Source organism: Hyaena hyaena, unplaced genomic scaffold, assembly GCF_003009895.1.
Source record: "Hyaena hyaena isolate Hyena2069 unplaced genomic scaffold, ASM300989v1 scaffold_34, whole genome shotgun sequence".
NCBI lineage: Eukaryota > Metazoa > Chordata > Mammalia > Carnivora > Hyaenidae > Hyaena > Hyaena hyaena.
Window position 1 is genome coordinate 1,373,435 of NW_024080665.1, and position 18,945 is coordinate 1,392,379.

The 18,945-nt window shown below is 40.6% G+C and overlaps 1 protein-coding gene across 3 annotated transcripts in view; it reads left to right on the forward strand.

Moving 5' to 3' along the window:
• Positions 1–18,180, forward strand: part of RNF169 (ring finger protein 169) — a 105,355-nt gene extending 87,175 nt beyond the window's left edge. Inside the window, exons 5-7 of one of the 3 annotated variants that reach the window (XR_005527788.1) lie at positions 11,402–11,501; positions 12,055–16,487; positions 16,607–18,180. Coding sequence is in view for 1 of the 3 variants with exons in the window: in XM_039228743.1 (XP_039084674.1) it covers positions 11,402–11,501; positions 12,055–13,236 (1,282 nt within the window). In the remaining 2 variants the exon portion in view is untranslated. Of the gene's footprint in view, positions 1–11,401; positions 11,502–12,054 lie in introns of all 3 variants that reach the window. The other 2 variants (XR_005527789.1, XM_039228743.1) reach the window with 2 other exon arrangements.
• The last annotated feature ends 765 nt before the right edge of the window (positions 18,181–18,945 follow it).

The following is an 18,945-nucleotide window of genomic DNA, read 5'->3' on the forward strand; positions in this document are numbered from 1 at the left end:
GTCTTTCCCAAAGGCAGTTAATGAAGACTAGAGGAAGCGACTGCTACTTCAAATGTGAAAGCAGCAATGCAAAACTTCAAGGAACATGAAAAATCAAGGAAATATGACACCATCAAAAGATCATAATAATTTTCCAGTAATGGATCCCAAAGACATGAAGATCTGTGATATACCTAATAAAGAGTTCAAAATAGCTGTTTTCAGGAAGCTCAATGAGCTACAACAAAACACAGACAATTCAACTAAATCAAGACAATACAGTAAAAAAAAAAAAAAAAAAAGTTTAATAAAGAGAAATCAAAAGGAAGAACCAAACAGAAATTCTGTAGCCGAAGAATACAGTAAATGAAATGAAAAAATGCAGTGGAAACCATTAACAACAGTATGGATTAAGCAGAAGAAAGGAGAATGGGAAACAGTGAAGAAAGCCAGTATGACCTGAGGGATACCACCAAAAGAAGTAATCTGCAAACAATTGGAGTCTCAGAAGGAGAAGGGTAGGATAGGGAGAAGGGAGCAGAAAGGTTATTTAAAGAAGTAAGAACGTAGAATAATAAAGCTGTCAAAAATCTAAGAGAATCTTAAAAGCACTGAGAGAAAAGAGGCTTGTAACTTATAAGGGAACCCCCATGTGTTATCAGTGGAATTGTCAGCAGAAACCTTACAGACCAGGGGAATGGGGTAATATATTCAAAAGGTTGAAAGAAAAAACCTGCCAACCAAGAATACTCTGTCCAATAAAGTTGCCTTTCAGGAATGAAGGAGAGATAAAGAGTTTCCCAGACAAATAAAAGCTGAAGGAGTTTATCACGACTAGATCAGCCTTACAAAGATGCTGGAAGGAACTCTCCAGACTGAAACAAAATAATGCTAATTAGTAACATGAAAAATATAAAACTATACAACATACTGGTAAAGCTAAATGTATAGTCATATTAGAATCCTCTAATACAGTAACATGGTGGTGCATTAACCACTTAACTCTAGTATAAAGGTTAAGGACAAGAGTATTAAAAATAACTATAAAATAAATTGTTAATGAATACATATCAAGTGTCTTGTGACATCAAAAAAGTAAAGGGGTAAATCTTTTGTATGTGATGGAAGTTAAAGTGTTACTAGTATAAAAAAGAGTGTTGCTAGTTTTATAAACTAGTGTTACTAGTAACACTAGTTTATAAAATAGTATAAAATGGGGAAAAAAGGGAAGGAAAGCAAAGCAATAGTACTATGGCAAATCATTAATTCACAAAGGAATGCTGAAAGAGAGGAAGAAAGGATCAAGGGAAGTAGAAAACAACTGGAAACAATGACTACGATGGCATTAACCACTCCTTACCTATCAGTAATCACTCTAAATGCAAATGGATTAAATTCTCCAATCAAAAGTCATAGAGGGGCACCTGGGTGGCTCAGTCAGTGAAGCAACCAACTCTTCATTTTGGCTCAGGTCATAATCTCATGGTTTTGAGACTGAGCTCCATGTGTCAGGCTCTGCACTGGGCATGGACCCTGCTTAAGATTTTGTCCCTCCCTCTCTCTCTGCCCCTCCCCTACTCATGCTCTCTCTTAAAAAAATGAAAATTAAAAAAAAAAGGTATAGAGAAGCTGGGTGGATACAAGACCCAGTTATATGCTGCATATAAGAGACACACTTCAGTTTTAAGGACATATAGGCTCAAATTGAAGGGATGGAAAAGATGCTCCATGCAAATGAAAACCAAAAGACAGATTAGTTATTCTATGTCACACAATATAGACTTTAAACCAAAATGGGGCAGAGAGAGGCAAGATGGTGAAGTAGGGAGCTCCATACATTTCGCTAGCCCCCATCTCTTAAACAGAGAAGGTCTGAAGCCATAGGACGCTGAACCACAGGAGTCTGGGAGGAAGAGACAGAGTCCACTAAGAAGACAACCTCATAGGGCTACCTCAAGAAACAAGCCAAAGTACACATGGTGGATAGTCCAAAATACCACTATGAGTAGGGAAATAAAATAACCAAAGTCTCAACAAGAGAGACCAAGAGACACCATTCAAAGAATACTTCCTGAATGGACACGCCTTGGGCAGTCAATGAGCCTTCTTTAATATAGCAGTATTTGCAGGTGCAGAGCACATAACAGGCTTTTAAAACTAACGAGACAGAAAGCTAGCCAAAATGACGAAACGGAAGAACTCTCTTCTAAAGAAATTCCAGGAAGAAATGACAGCTAAAAAGCTGCTCAAAACATATAAACAAATAACTGACCAAGAATTTAGAACAGTAGTCATAAAATTAATTGCTGGGCTTGAAAAAGGCATGGAAGACATCAGAGAAGCTATTGCTACAAAGACTATGGAGCTTAAAAACAGTTGTGATGAATTTAAAAATGCTATAAATGAGATGTATAATAAAACGGTGGTGTCCAATGCATGGGTTGAAGAAGCAGAGAGGAGAACAGGTGAATTAGAAGACACAGTTATAGAAAAAGAGGAAGCCAATAAAAAGAGACATAAACTGATCCAGGAGAGTTCAAGAGCTGAGTGATACAAACAGAATAATGTCTGTATCATAGGAATTCCAGAAGAGGAAGAGAGAGGGAAAGACGCCGAAGGAGTACTTGAACAAATTATAGTTGAGAATTTCCCCAATCTGGGGAAGGAAACAGACATTGAAATCCAAGAAGCACAGAGAACTCCCCTCAGATGTAACTTGAATCGATCTGCACTACATATCATAGTGAAACTGGCAAAATATAAGGACAAAGAGAGAATTCTGAAAGCAGCTAGGGATAAAAGGGCCCTAACCTACAAAGGGAAACCTATCAGAGTAGTTACAGACCTATCTATTGAATCTTGGCAGGCCAGAAAGGAATGGCAGGAAATCTTCAATGTGATGAACAGAAAAAATATGCAGCTAAGAATCCTCTATCCAGCAAGCCTGTCATTCAGGATAGAAAGAGAGAGAAAATTCTTTCCAAATAAACAAAAATTGGAAGAATTCATCACCACTAAACCAGGCCTACAAGAAATCCTAAGGGGGACTCTATGAGGGAAATGTTGCAAGGAACACAAAGTACCAGAGACACCACCACAAGCATGAATCCTACAAACAACACAATGACTCTAAACCCATATTTTTCTTTTTTCTTTTAAAATTTTTAATGTTTATTTATTTTTGAGAAAGACACAGAGCACAAGTGGGGTAGGGGCAGAGACAGACAGACAGACAGAGACAGATTCTGAAACAGGCTCCAGGTTCTGAGCTGTTAGTACAGAGCCCAACGCGTAAGCCCATATTTTTCAATAATAACATTGAATGTAAATGGACTAAATGCTCCAATCAAAAGACAAGGTAGCAGAATGGATAAAACAAAACAAAACCAAACCCATCTATTTGCTGTCTATGAGAGACTCATTTTAGACCTGACAACAGCTTCAGATTGAAAGTAAGGGGATGGAGAAATATCTATCATGCTACTGGAAGTCAAAAGAAAGCTGGAGTAGCCATATTTATAATGGATAAACTGGACTTTAAAGGCAGTAACAAGAGATGAATAAGGGCATTATATAATAATTACAGGGTCTGTCCATCAGGAAGAGCTAACAATTTTAAACGTCTATGCACTGAATATGGGAGCACCCAAATACATAAAACAATCACAAACAGAAACAGTCTTATGGACAAGAATGTGCTAATAGCAGGGGACTTTAATACTTCACTTACAGCAATGGATAGATCAACTAAACAGAAAATCACTAAAGAAACAATGGACCTGAACGACACACTGGACCAGATGCATTTAACAGATATATTTAGAACTCTACATCCTGAGGCTATGGAATTCACTTTCTTCTCCAGTACACATGGCACATTCTCCAAGATAGATCACATACTGGGTCATAAAGCAGCCCTCAATAAATATAAAAGAATTGAGATCATACCATGCACACTTGCAGATCACAATGCTGTGAAACTTGAAATCAATCACAGGAAGAAGTCTGGAAAACCTCCAAAAATATGGAGGTTAAAGAACACCCTACTAAAGAATGAATGAGCCAATCAGGCAATTAGAGAAGAAATTTAAAAATATATGGAAACAAATGAAAATGAAAATACAACAATCCAAACTCTATGGGATGCGGCAAAGGCAGTCCTAAGAGGAAAGTACATTGCACCCCAGGCCTATTTCAAGAAACTAGAAAAAGCACAAGTACAAAATCTAACAGCGCACCTAAAGGAACTAGAAGGAGAGCAACAAGAGCACCCCAAACCCAGTAGAAGAGAAATAATAAAAATCAGGGCAGAAATAAAAAATATAGAATCCAAAAAACAGTTGAACAGATCAATGAAACCAAGAGTTGGTGTTTTTGAAAGAATAAACAAAATTGATAAACCTCTAGCCAGGATTCTCAAAAAGAAATGAGAAAGCACCAAAACAGACAAATCACGAATGAAAATGGATTTATTACAACCAATCCCTCAGAAATACAAGCAATTATCAGGGAATACTATGAACAATTATATGCTAAGAAACTGGACAACTTAGAAGAAATGGACACATTCCTAAACACACACACACTACCAAAATTCACATGGGAAGAGATAGAAAATCTGAACAGACCCATAACTAGTGAAGAAATTGAATCAGTTATCAAAAATCTTCCAACAAATACGAGCCATGGGCCAGATGGCTTCCCTGGGGAATTCTACCAGACATTTAAATCAGGGTTACTACCCATTCTTCTCAAGCTATTCCAAAAAATAGAAATGGAAGGAAGACTTCTGGCTTCATTCTATGAAGAGTTAATACCCATTCTTCTCAAGGTATGAAAAAAATAGAAATGGAAGGAAAATTTCTGGACTCATTCTGTGAAGCCAGCATCACTTTCTCAAGCCAGACAGAGACCCAGCAAAAAAAAAAGAGAACGATAAGCCAATATCCTTGATGAATACAGATGCAAAAATCCTCAACAAGATGCTTGCAAATCAAATTCAACAGCACATGAAAAGAATTATCCACCATCACCAAGTGGGATTCATTCCTGGGTTACAGGACTTGTTCAATATTTGCAAATCAATCAATGTGATACATCACATTAACAAAAGAAAAGATAAAAACCATATGATCCTGTCGATAGATGCAGAAAAGGCATTTGACAAAATACAGCATCCCTTCTTAATAAAGACCCTTGAGAAAGTCGGGATAAAAGGAACTTACTTAAATATCATAAAAGCCATCTATGAGAAGCCCTGAGCTAACATCATCCTCAATGGGGAAAAATTGAGAGCTTTTCCTCTGAGATCAGGAACACGACAGGGATGTCCACTCACACCACTGTTGTTTAACATAGTGCCAGAAGTCCTAGCATCAGCAATCAGACAACAAAAGTAAATAAAAGGAATCAGAATTGGCAAAGAAGTAGTCAAACTTTCACTTTTTGCAGATGACATGATACTCTACATAGAAAACTCGACAGACTCCACCAGAAGCCTACTAGAACTGATCCGTGAATTCATCAAAGTCACAGGGTACAAAATCAATGTACAGAAATCAATGTACAGTTGCATTTTTATACACCGATAATGGAGCAACAGAAAGAGAAATCAAGAATCTGGTCCCATTCACAATTGCACAAAAAAACAAAATACCTAGGAATAAACCTAACCAAAGATATAGGAGATCTGTATGGTGAAAACTATAGAAAACTTATGAAAGAAATTGAAGAAGACACAAAGAAATGGAAAAACATTCCATGCTCATGGATCAGTAGAATAAATATTGTTAAAATGTCATTACTACACAAAGCAATCTACACAATCAATGCAATCCTAATCAAAACTGCACCAGCATTCTTCTCAAAGCTAGAACAAACTATCCTAAAATTTGTATGGAACCACAAAAGACCCCGAATAGCCAAAGTAATACTGAAGAAGATGACCAAAACGGGAGGCATCTCCATCCCAGACTCCAGCCTCTACTACAAAGCTGTCATCATCAAGACAGTATGGTATTGGCACAAAAAGAGACACACAGACCAGTGGAATAGAATAGAGAACTCAGAATTGGACCCACAAATGTATGGCCAACTAATCTTTGACAAAACAGGAAAGAGTATCTAATGGAAAAAGACAGCCTCTTTAACAGATGGTGCTGGGAGAACTGGACAGCAACATGCAGAAGAATGAAACACCCATATTAATTGTAACATTATTCACACTAGCTAAGATGTGGAGACAGAGTGTCTATTCGTGAATGAATTTGAAATGTGTGGTGTGTGTGTATACACACAGTGGAATTTTGTTTAGTTATGAGAAACAAGGAAATCTGCCATTTGTAGCAACATGAATGGGCCTTGAGGACATTATGGTAAGTGAAGTAAGTCAGAAAGACACGCACTGTATGATGACACTTATTTTTTTTAATAGTTTATTGTCAAGTTGGTTTCCATATAACACCCCATGCTCATCCCCACAAGTGCCCTCCTCCATGTCCATCACCCCCCTTTCCTCCCCCCACTCCATTCAGTCCTCAGTTCTCATTTATTTGTGGAATCCTTAAAAAATCCAAACTCATAGAAGAAGAGGGTAGAAACATGATTGCCAGGGACTGGAGTAAATGGTGAGATGTTGGTCAAAGGATATAAACCTCCAACTATAAGTTCTGGGCACCTCATGTACAGCATGGTGATTGTAGTTAATAATACTGTATTATATACTTGGAAGTTAAATGATCTCACCACAAAAAAGAAATGGTAATTGTGTGAGGTGATGTATGAGTTAACCCTACTGTGGTAGTCATTTCACAATATATAAATGTATCAGATCAATACATTGTATACTTTACATGTATACTATCAATTACATCTCATAAAATTATATCTCATAAAGCTGGGGGGAAAAGCATCCAGATTGCAAAGGAAAAAGAACTATCTCAATTCACAGATGACATGATATTACTCATAAGAAATCCTAAAAATATTAGAATTATTAAAAAAAACCTAAAGCTAATACATTTAGCAAAGTTGCAGGACACAAAATCACCACATAAATATCAGTTGCATTTCTACACGTTGTCAGTGAACATTGTGAAAATATAATTAGGAAGGCAATTCCATTTACAGTACCATAAAAAAGAATAGGATAGCTCTGAATCAATTTCATCAAGAAATGTAAGACTTATATACTGAAAACTACAAAACGCTGAAATAGTAGAAGACGACTTAAATGAAGGGAAAGACCTTCTATGTTCATGGCTTAGAAGACTTAAAATTGCTAAGGTGGCTATATCCCCCAACTTGGTTTTTAGATTCATTGTAATACCTATTAAAATTACAGTCTCTTTTTTTTTTTCCAGAAATTAACATGCTGATAGTAAAATTCACATATTGGAATTGCAGAGAATCCCAGATAGCCAAAACAGTCTTGAAAAAGATCAAGGGTAGAGGACTCACACTTCCTGGTTTCAAAATTTATGGCAAAGCTACAGTAATCAAAAGAGTAAGGTATTGAAGTAGAAGTAGATATATCAGTCAGTGGAATGGAACTGGGAGTCCAGAAATAAACCCATATATCTATGGTCAGTTGATTTTCAAAAAAGGTACCAAGGCTATTCTATGGGGAAAAAGAATAGTCTCTTCACATATGGCGCTGGGACAACAATTAGATATCAATATACTAAAGAATGAAATTGGACCCCAGTTTGGACCCAGAGTTTAACTGTATAATTACTGCTCTTATAGCACTTTTTGTGATATGGTAGCATGGACTTCAGTGACTGGATGTGCCTATGAGCCAAGATTATCTTCCATCAATCTGTCTTTCATGCCTTGCACTGAGTTGGTGCTTAGTAAAGTCAGCTGACCAAGGGAATGGAAGAGACAGACAGTGACAGTTTCAGGTATACTGAGGATTACCAAAAAGATAAAAATTTAAAAAAAAATTTTTTTTAATGTTTGTTTTTGAGACAGAGAGCATAAGCAGGGGAGGGGCAGAGAGAGAGGGAGAAACAGAATCCGAAGTAGGCTCCAGGCTCTGAGCTGTCAGCACAGAGCCCCTGATGCGGGGCTCAAACTCATGACCTGATCATGACCTGAGGCAGAGTTGGACACTCAGGCGTCTGAGCCACCCAGGCACTCCAGAGGTTTAGCAAAAAAGATTTTAGATAGAAACTACTTTGGGTATCCTTGTTGTGCTTGAGGACGGCAAGTATGGGTTTCCTCCTTGGGCCTTTTCTTTCACCAAAATGGAATTTAGGGGGCATATGAAGAGGTTCCCCCAGCAATAGGTAGCTGTCATTTGTATATCTGATAATTTGGGCATGTAGCCCATGCCTTTAAATTTGACTCTGTTACTGCTGACAATATGGATTCATAGCGTGTTTTTAAACATTATATTGGGGCGCTTGGGTGGCTCAGTGGGTTAAGTGTCTGACTTTCGCTCAGTTCATGATCTCACAGTTTGTGGGTTCAAGCCCTGCATCAGGTTCTGTGCCGACAGCTCAGAGCCTGGGGCCCCTTTCAGATTTTTTGTCTCCCTTTCTCTCTGTCCCTCCCCTGCTCGTGCCGTCTCTCTGTCTCAAAAATAAACAAACATTAAAAAAACTTTAAATTACATTAAGCAAATTCTTAATGGAGTATTTGGACCTTCAAATACAGATCCAGACTCAGTTTGAGTACCTCTATTGATATGGAGCTCAGTATCTCCCAAAGCAGCTATCAGTGAAATGCTCTATTGAAAGTTACAGGGCGCCTGGGTGGCTTAGTCAGTTAAGCGTCCGACTTTCGCTCAGGTCATGATCTCGCGGTTCGTGGGTTCGAGCCCCGCGTCGGGCTCTGTGCTGACTGCCAGCTCGGAGCCTGGAGCCTGTTTCAGTCTGTGACTCCCTCTCTCTCTGACCCTCCCCTGCTCACGCTGTCTCTCTCTCTCTCTCCTAAGAAATAAATAAAACATTAAAAAAAAAAATTTAAAAAAAAAAAAAAAAAGAAAGTTACAAAGCTCTTTCTTATGTTGAGCAGTACATCTTTTTCTCTAAGTGTCTACTATTTCTCCAGTGGAATGATGCCAAACAAGTCATGTATTTGAAATAATAATGCCTTCTCTTTTAACCCTATGTTCATTCCTCCTGACCCAGAGTATATGTTGTTCACCCCAGCATTTTAATGTGTCATCCAGTTTACTTCTGGGTGGCTTACACCACTGACGGTTTGTGTGAGTTCTACACCACTGACGGTTTGTGTGAGTTCTGGGAATGGAATGCAAGTGAATTTCAGTACAGTGCCAGGTAAAATATAAGACAAGCTGATTTCTAAGCAGCTGCCTTTATAGGGTGATGTCTAAGTTTCCTACCTGTTCCAAAATACATTTCACACTAGATGGTACAACTCACATTATTTGTTTAGGTTCAGTGTTGAATTTTCATAGTAAAGTGTAGACATGTGATGCAGGTTGGATACCTCTCTCTCCGGTTAATACTGTAGCATAAATTAGTTCAGCAGACTGGAACCCTATAGCAAGGAGGTGTGGCCATGAGACATAGGATTTGAGGGTTTTGAAAGGGAGGAATAGCACAGAAATGCTGGAATAGATGCCATTGTGGGTCAGGGCACCTGGATGGTTCAGTCCTTTGAGCAGCCGACTCTGGATTTTGGCTCAGGTTGCAATCTCTGTTTGTGGGTTCAAGCCTCATGTTGGACTCTGCACTGACAGTGTGGAGCCTGCTTGGGATTCTCTCTCTCCCTCTCTCTCTGCCTTTGGTCAGCTTGTGCTCTCTCTCTCAAAAATAAATAAAATTTTTTAAAAAAGTCATTGTAGGTAGGTAGGACAAGCCTTCACTAGGGACATAGGGAGAGGAAAGGCACTGTGGGAATGCACCCTATTACCTCCTTTGTAAGTTTTCTGAGTTAATCCTGCCACAGTGAAACTTAAAAAGTAAATCTTTTGCACAAAAGAGTAGCTATGATGATGTATTTCATTCCAAAGCTAAATAGAATCATTCGAGGAAATAATTTCTGCTTGCGATCATCTGGCATGGCTATGTGTCCACCTTGACTGCTAGCAAATTATTTATCCTTCAAATTACATGTGCCACAGGGAAGCTTTCCAACCCTGTCCTCACTCCATCCAGGTCATTAATAACTCCCTCTTTTATGCCATTCTGTGTCCGAGGCATACTTTTTTCGGTGTCACTTCACTGTACTGTATGATTTATTTGCCTGCCCCACTGGACTCTGATTCCTGGAAGACCCTGTGTCTTCAAGACACATGAGACTGTATCTCATTCTTCTTAGTATTCCCAGTGCCCACATGTGCTCCTCAGTGACTGGCATATAGTAAGTATGATAATTGCTTGTTGAATGGAGTTGTAGCACAGGGAAAATAACAGCTGTGCACATTTGGAAAGGCATTATTCTCACTGGACATATATTAGGCAAAACTTGGAGATCCAGAGGGATGCCTGGGTGGCTCAGTCAGTTAAGTGTCCGACTTCGGCTCAGGTCATGATCTCACGGTTCATGGGTTCGAGCCCCACATCGGGCTCTGTGCTGACAGCTCAGAACCTGGAGCCTGTTTCAGATTCTGTGTCTCCCTCTCTCTCTCTGATCCTCCCCTGCTCAAGCTGTGTCTCAGAAATAAATAAAAAATTTAAAAAAAAACAACAAATTTGAGATCAGGAAACAAAGGTTAGTAATAAGATAATAAAAAACTCCCACTTACAGTCCCCCCTTGTCAGTGGGTAGGTGACAGTCACCTGCATATAATCCTTACACAATAAGATTCATGTTATAATACAGGTACTGAAGGTTTTGGATTGGGTTGTAAAGTCATAATGTTGCATGCGTAAGACAAAAAAACTGTGTTCTTGACATCTCTTAAATAGCCAGGATTTAACTTTGGAAGCTCAAATGTAGAGAATTAAGGAAGAGACTACATTTAGTTTTGACTCCCTACATAAAAACTGAGTACACTGATATGTATTCTGTAAGTACTTAAAGTATTTATTTTTTGGCTCACTTAGATTGCTTGGGTTTGGGCCTAATAAGAGGAAAAAAATTTGTTGTAAAGGTGATTTTAACACTTTATCTGAAGTGTGCGAAGCCTCTTGAAGAAGGTTAAGTATCCCTACATCTCACTAAGCACGAGCAGAACAGCCATTGATCTTTCATCATTTAAGCAGGGTTTAGTGTGGAAACAAAGGCTTATACTGAATGTCCTCTATGGATAGCTCTTTCTCTTTTGACAGGATTTGTTCTTAGAATGTTTTTTGTTAATAAATCAATTCATTTCCTATCTGTAGCTTCCCAAAGGAACTGTCTTTCTTGGTGGGTGGCTATGAGAGCACAGAAGAGATTGTCATTCTTTTTCCTTAGTTAGCATATGGGCTACTTTTGACTATTTGTCTTTTATTTATTTATTTAGGAACCTAAATTCCAAGGTGGAACGGAGTCAGAGCTGCAATGACACAGCTCAGGACAGAGCGAAGAGCAGACTCAGAGCAGCCCCAACCAGCAAAACCAAGGTACATCTCAGACACAGGCCTCTGGAGCTCTCTACTCCCATCCTGTAGCTCCCTGCATATGGCCCCGACAGATACTATTGCACATGCTATTTAAGTAGGCTCCGTGTCCAATGTGGGGCTTAAACTCATGACCCTGAGATCAAGAGTCACATGGTCTGGAGCCAGCCAGATGCCCCAGAAACTGTTCCAGACGAGCAGAAGCAGAATGGGTCTTGGGTATACTAATTATGTTGGAGAAGTTTGCAAATAGATGTAAAGGAAGAGTTTAAGTTGAATTAGGAGCCAGAAGGGTAGAATGTGGGCCAGTAGAACTTTTTAAAAAGTTCTAGATGAGGTTTTTTTCTCCTATAGGTTTTCAATTTTATTGTTGCAACTGTGTATGAATTTCTGCAAACGGTGTATATTCTAGGTTAGGGATTTTCCCCATTTTGTAGGCTCACATCACCTTTTATCCCTTTTTTAACCCTTCCCCCACTATCCTTCTACCATCATGAAAGAGTTATGAAGAAAAAAAATATATGTATGTATGTATAATCTTTTTCACCTCTTTTAGGTCACAACCATGACCCCGACCTCCAACCCCATCATTGGTGTCCTCTTGTCCACTCAGAACAACCGCTGTCTGTCAGCCCCTGACTTAACTGTAGAGAAGCGTCTACCATTCAGCTCCCTCTCATCCTTGGCTTCCCTGCATAAGCCAGAGCGCTCCATCAGTCCTGAGAGCAATGACAGCATCTCCGAAGAACTCAACCATTTCAAGCCCATTGTCTGCTCACCATGTACTCCTCCCAAGAGACTCCCTGATGGCCGAGTGCTAAGTCCCCTCATCATCAAATCAACACCCCGCAACCTAAACAGAAGTCTGCAGAAACAGACTTCTTATGAGGCTAGTCCAAGGATCCTCAAAAAGTGGGAACAGATCTTTCAGGAGCGGCAGATCAAAAAGACCCTTTCGAAAGCCACCCTCACCTCCCTGGCTCCAGAAACAGGGGAAGACTCAATAGTCTCTGAAGTTACCCATCCTAGCAAGGAGAAGTCACCTCAGGCTTTAAATACAAGACTGGCCAGTGGGCAAGTACTCTCTGAGTGTGCAGGACCCACCCCCACTGACCTGGATTATTTCCCCTCCGTTAGCCAAACAAAAGCGGAACAGGGCAGCGATAGTAAAAGGAGCGCTGAGATCCCGTCGGAAACCTGCTGTTCTTCAGAACTCAGAGTGGGAGCCAGTGGTACTTTGGAGAGAGAGCACAGTGAAGGGCCAGAGCCAACCCCAGATGCCAAATTAGACAAAACCTGTATAAGCGCAACCATGAAAATCTCGGCAGTTAATTCAGCGCTACCCAAAAATAGTGTTCTGGGTGGGGTCCTCAAAACAAAGAAGCAGCTGAAGACAGCAAATCATTTTGATCTGCCTAATGGTGTGCTGGCAGACAGCCGAGGTGAGGAGCCACTTCCTTCCTTGCGTCGGGGCCGGAAAAGACACTGTAAGACCAAGCACTTGGAACAAAATGGCTCCCTTAAGAAACTGCGACAGAGCGGTGTGGAGGTGGTCCTGGCCCCAGCAGAGCCCGTACTGCGGGAGATGGAGCAGAAGCTGCAGCAGGAGGAAGAGGACCGGCAGCTGGCTCTGCAGCTGCAGCGCATGTTTGACAACGAGAGGCGGACTGTGAGTCGGCGAAAAGGAACCGTGGATCAGTATCTCTTACGGTCCAGCAACGTGGCCGGGGCCAAGTAGTACTTAATGAACAGTGTTACCTATTTTTAAGAGGTCTTTGGGCTTGATCATTTATCCTGAAGAGCTGAGTGTTCTCACTTTGGGTTTCTTTCAATGGCAAAACACTGTCTGATACGGTTCTAGGAGGTCCGGAGCCTTTGTAGTCTATGGCCAAGGGAGCTGTGTCGCTGTCTCCTTGCGACCGAGGCCAGAAGCACTCCTCACCCCGAAGCGACCTGCCCCTCAGGGCTCCTGGGCCAAATCGGGCAGCACCCGCTTGGAATGAGATTCAGGAGCACAGCGGCCCGAGTTAGAAATGGTAGAGGAAAGAGGGGGATACCTTCTTAAACTGACAGACCTCCTGACTTCTTTCAACAGGGTGTTATTTTAAATCAGCCTTGCAGATAAACATTACTTCCATCTTTGTCATAGAGTGGATCCGCATTGTTTTTTGTCAGATTCTAAAGTGATTATCATTCCCCTTCTCCTTATCCATGCCACAAGTAGATGGACCTACTGAAATTGGTTTTTTTCCCTTCTACAAGTTAATGTACCTTCCTTGTTTAAAAAGTAACATTTGATTAATGCTGTATAGTTGACAGACCACTTTCACAGTCACTGTTCAATTAGGTCTTCCCAGGAGTGCTAACTTGCAAGTGGTGTGAGCCCCATTTTAGATGATGGAGCTGCAGAGCACATGTTCAGATTCTCTTGTTTACTAAGTGGCACAGCCCAGACTGACTGTTGGGTCTCCCGACGAGAAATCCCATAGATTTTCCACACTTACAAGTTGCCATGATGGATTGTGACCCAAGGGCATGGCAGGGGAGCTGGCTGGGCATTTAAATACTGATTGTGCAAAATTCATAGGCAGATCATTGAGATTGACGAGAAGTACAAACAAATATTATGCAGTTATCCCCCCACCCTGCCACAGTTTACCCTTTTCTTTTCTGGTCGGGGGACAGGTCCACGCTGTGAGACAAAGTCCAGTTGAGCTTCCTTAAAAGTACAGTTGTGCTTCGTTACTATTCTACATGTCCAAGAGTTATCTGCAATGTTGATCTAAAATCCAAAACAGTTGCCCAGAAGTCAGGTAAGAGCAATGCTGAAACTCCATACTATGGAAACAAGGTATCTAGCTGGATGCAGCTGGTAAATTCAGTCCCATGGACCTTTGGGGTTTATTTTCCTTAGCAGCTGACACCATGTGTCTTTTGCATCCCTGGTGGTGCTTGGTGCTTCTGCCCGTGTGGGCTCATTGAAAGTAGGGATTAAGATATGATTTTAGGGAATCTCAGATGGGCTGGAGTTCCCTGTGCATGTATGAGCTGTTACTATAAAGTCATGTGACTGGCATTTTAAAAGGTTTTATAGCTTCTATATCCCAGTGTGTGTTGTCTTCCTCGAGTGGCCCCAGCAAGATACTGCATAGTTTTTCTAATGATGTTGCCGTTGGCAAAAACATTTCCGGAACTCTCCTCGAAGTCTAGAAACGTCTAGCAATATAGACTCCTAAAATGTTAGAATTGGGAGGGACCTTAACGGTTATCTATTCCAACCTCTTCCTCTTTCCTGAGGCGAGGCAGAAGCTAAGATCCAGAACGGTGACTCACTGATCACTAGGGATTTACTAGATCACCTTCCTTTGATTCCTCCCAGGAGATTTGCCCCTTCTTCTCTGGACAAATCTTTAATCTTCTGTGGTTATAGGAGGGAGAATTTTAAGTCTGAAACTAGTCAGAGGCTATTTGAAGCCTCTGGAAGAGAAGGTAGGTCAAGACGGTTTGGAGTCATAGATGAGGTGCAGCCATAAAGCAGGCATTTTCTTCTAACAGTTCCCAGAGAGATGTTCCAGAGATGTCTTAGCATTCTAGTCGTCATGGAGATATGTGGAGGCTCCTCAGTAACTACTTTGGTGGGCGTGACACTCACTTGAATGTATGTGTTCTGTGTTGTGTGTCTGTGTGTGTGCACACATGCAGATGTACGTTTAAAAAACATGCACCAATCTCATTACTTTGTATTCACACCACTTCAGTTCTAGGCCCTGCCAGCAACATATGCCTCCAAAGGCTGCTGGAGGATTGATACCCAAGACAGAAGAGCTGGTGCTGGTCTGTGGAGGAAGAAGAGGATGACTTACTAAATGCCCTTAGAGAAATGATCAGTTCCTGCCATTTCACACAGTTCCCTTTGGATCCGAGTAAATATTATTAGAAGGCTAGTCTCGTGGGTAGAAGCAAAGACACTTATTTTTCCACTTGTCACCTTTTTCTATATCTCCAGTAATTTGAAACACTTTTCGGTTGGAACTGACTTTTGTTTTTGGAAAAAAGATAAATATTTTTAGAAAAAGATATATATTTTAAATATTTCCCCCAAAGTACTACTTTAATTTTAAGAAATTGCATAGCAGTAGCAACAAATTTTAGTTTCAGGTGCAGAGTGAAAAGCTACTTCCTGTTAAGTGAACTTTCCAAATGCTGGATCCAGCTTACTGACTTTCCTCTTTGCACCTCCTGTTGTGCCTGCAGTGGTACAGACAATTGTTGCTTTCCAGACTTCCATCTGAGCATTAGCCCTTCACATAGAGGCAGAGCAGTTTAGGTTAAGGAGCAACAGGGCTTCACCTTTGATCTGCTCGGCTTTGGAGGAGGAAAAACCACTAAGGTATTATCTGTATTTTAAGATACTTCCCTTACTTAACTAAAACCTGAACACTTTTTCCTTCTGAAAGAATTCTGTGTCCTATTGCTTGTTTGCTTGCACATGGAGTTGTCAGAGTGAATTATTTGGAGACAGATAAGAGAAAGACAAGAAAGGAAAACAATGATAGGAGGGTTTGTGAGCTAGAATGAGAGAAATCCTTATTTCACAAAACAAACATTTCTCGTGGATCATTGGAATCTGATTCACCCTACAAATTTCCCATGCCCGACTAACTCTGTTCCTTGTATATATGTATTCTGTATTTTTTATTAAAGGGGAAGTTCTGAGAGGTTGAAGGATCAAGGTCATTCTAATGGGAAGTCCAAGAACTGCAGTGCCCTGGGAAGGGGCCCTCAGCCCTTTTCCATAGAGCGAGAGAGACACTTTGGGAACATGCTCATGACCCGTTGATTGTATCTGCTGGAAGAAGTCATCTGGGCCTGTTGGGTTGGTGTCAAATCAGGCAATTAAGCATCCAGCCCTTGGCCCCTTTCATAGAATTGCGTCTTTTTAAAGGTTAATTCACCTTGGTTGAAGCTTCCCAGGAAAACCCTTTGTAAGTGGCTTCATTTATTTTTTTTAATTTAACTTTTAGATTTTTGTCTGGAGGAAGAACTGGTGATGAATGCCTTCTATTTTTGTTTCTTTGTTTTTTGTTTTTTCTCATTTTCTCTAAAAGAAAAAAATGCCCTTTAAGGATTAAAGCTGCTTAATTAATTGCTGTCTGATTACAAAGTGACAGACTAAGATGGGAAGCTGCCACTGTGCTTGACTGGTGATGCTGATGACCGAAGGCTGTGCTGTTCATCCTTTTTGTTCCATTCAGACATTCCTGAGCTTCGTTTGAACTTGTACCAACCCTGTGCTGGGTCACGGAAATACAAGGATGGAAAGGACAGTCCCTGCTCTTGAGAAGCTCAGTCTCTAATGGGATGTATCTGAAGGTATATATGGCTGGAGAGTTTGTTCATGGTCGTGTGAAAGGCCACTTCTTCATAGTGATGATCTTGGATGGGGCCATTTTAGATACTGTCCAGACCTAGCAGGCTGCCTTGAACATTTTAGACACCCCCATCAGTATTTCTGAATTTGATTGCAACACTGCTTTCCATTTCTAAGTAATTTTATCAGAGGAGATTGAATTTTCTCCTCCAGTGATACAGAACAATAATTTCTCTTCAGAAGCTGCTTTTTACATAAGCCCCAGGAAATGAGGCAGGGTGTGGATCACTGACATGGTCAAAGGAGGCCGACATCCCACCCTACTGACCTCCTATCCTCTCTCCTAACCAGACCTCTCACCAGAGCTGGCAGCGACTTTGAATTCCTTTCCTTTTTCCTGCCTGGCTTTTCATCAAGATGGAAAGCCAACAGGAGAGGAAGGAAAGAAAAACTGAAGGCTGGTTTATAATCATAAAATGCTATATAGCTAGAAAGGGCATGGAAATTATTCAGATCAAACTCATCCACCTGTTCCTTTTTTTTTTTTTCTGTGAAATAAGGACCTTGAGGTCTAGTGCCCTCTGCCTTATTTTACACTGTAGTTTCCTAGGATCTAAATAGTCCTTTTAAGTTACACACACACACACAATTTGCTAATGAGGAGGACACCCAAATGATACAGGAAGCTTTTTAATAGGTTTTTTTCTTCCAAAAATTTTCAGTTAGAATTAAAGTATGCCTATGTCCCTTGAACACACACCAAAATAGGGAAAACCCCATAATGTGACTAATGTGAATATGGAATCTTGGGACATGATATATTTTGATTGGAATAGTCATCATTTTAACCACCAAGGGTTAAAACCCAGCCGGCCTTTCATTTTTCTTTGAAAAAAATCAAGAACTCCTTAGAGACTTAAATCTTTCTCAGCCAGCCTTTCCCCCATCAACCAAGAGAGTGGTCTTTGGTCTGATTTTTAGAAGTGAACATAGTTGCTTATAAATTCTTGTGACTTAGTGACAAAGCAGGTATTTTTTGGGGAGTCAGAGAGATTCTAGGGAAAGCTGCTGCTGCTGAATAGATTTTGCTCCAAAGATGATACAGAAAATGCATCTTTACACGTGACTGTTACTCACTGTAGCTTTCTGAAGAAGATAGTTCTACAGGAAAAAGAGACATAAGCAGAGGTCACAACCAGTTTAGAGATCGGTTAAACTGGATGAAGATAAAGTGCCAAGACTGAATGTGCACACTGTTCTATGTATTATCAGTATTTTTATTCTTCCTAAGAAAAATATTTACACACTTTGCTTTGTGAGTAAATGCTTTCTTAATGCCTTGTTAATAAGTGTGGCAGGCTCCCTCTCTACCTTTTCTGGTGTCTTAAAGCAACTGGTTGGACAACACTGAGCTAAGGCCAGGTGTATTCATCTTCCTTCCCTTCGTTCAATAAGCGGTAAAAACAGGCAATGCACTCCTCAAAGATCAAGTTATTAGAGCGCAATAGAAGCTTTTGGGCCCTGGCTCTGGAGGGCAGCAGCAGTTTCCCTTGTTGGTCCTGCCCCCGCAGCAGGGGCTGTCAGTCAGTAGGTCTGGCCCTTAGCCTGCAGCAGAACACTTCAATTTCTAAGGAGAGAATGGATAACTATGTGAGGGGGGAAAAAAAGATTATCTTAAATGCCATCTAATGTTTTTGTTGTTGTTTCTCCTGACGTGCTGTTTACTCTCAATTTGTACAAACACTGTTGTCCTTAGGGCCTTTCCCCTTCCCACCTAGAAACAGAAAATGGGATGCATATTGGTTTTCCACCGGCTGTCTACATTGGGATTGGAGAAGGAGCCTGGATCCTTGGGGACCGCCACTTTGGGCTGCCTCCTCTCCAACTCACCATAAAGACCATTTTGACAAAGACTCAGAACAAGGCATGCCCTGTCAGGGATGCTTCTGCCCACAAAGAAAAGGCACAGAAACAAATGGGGTGATGTGTTGTTTATTTAGACAGTGCCAGGGTGCATTCTTTATGTTTGCCTGCTTGAGGAGAGGCCCAAGTTGAGAGTACAGTAAAGCAAACTCA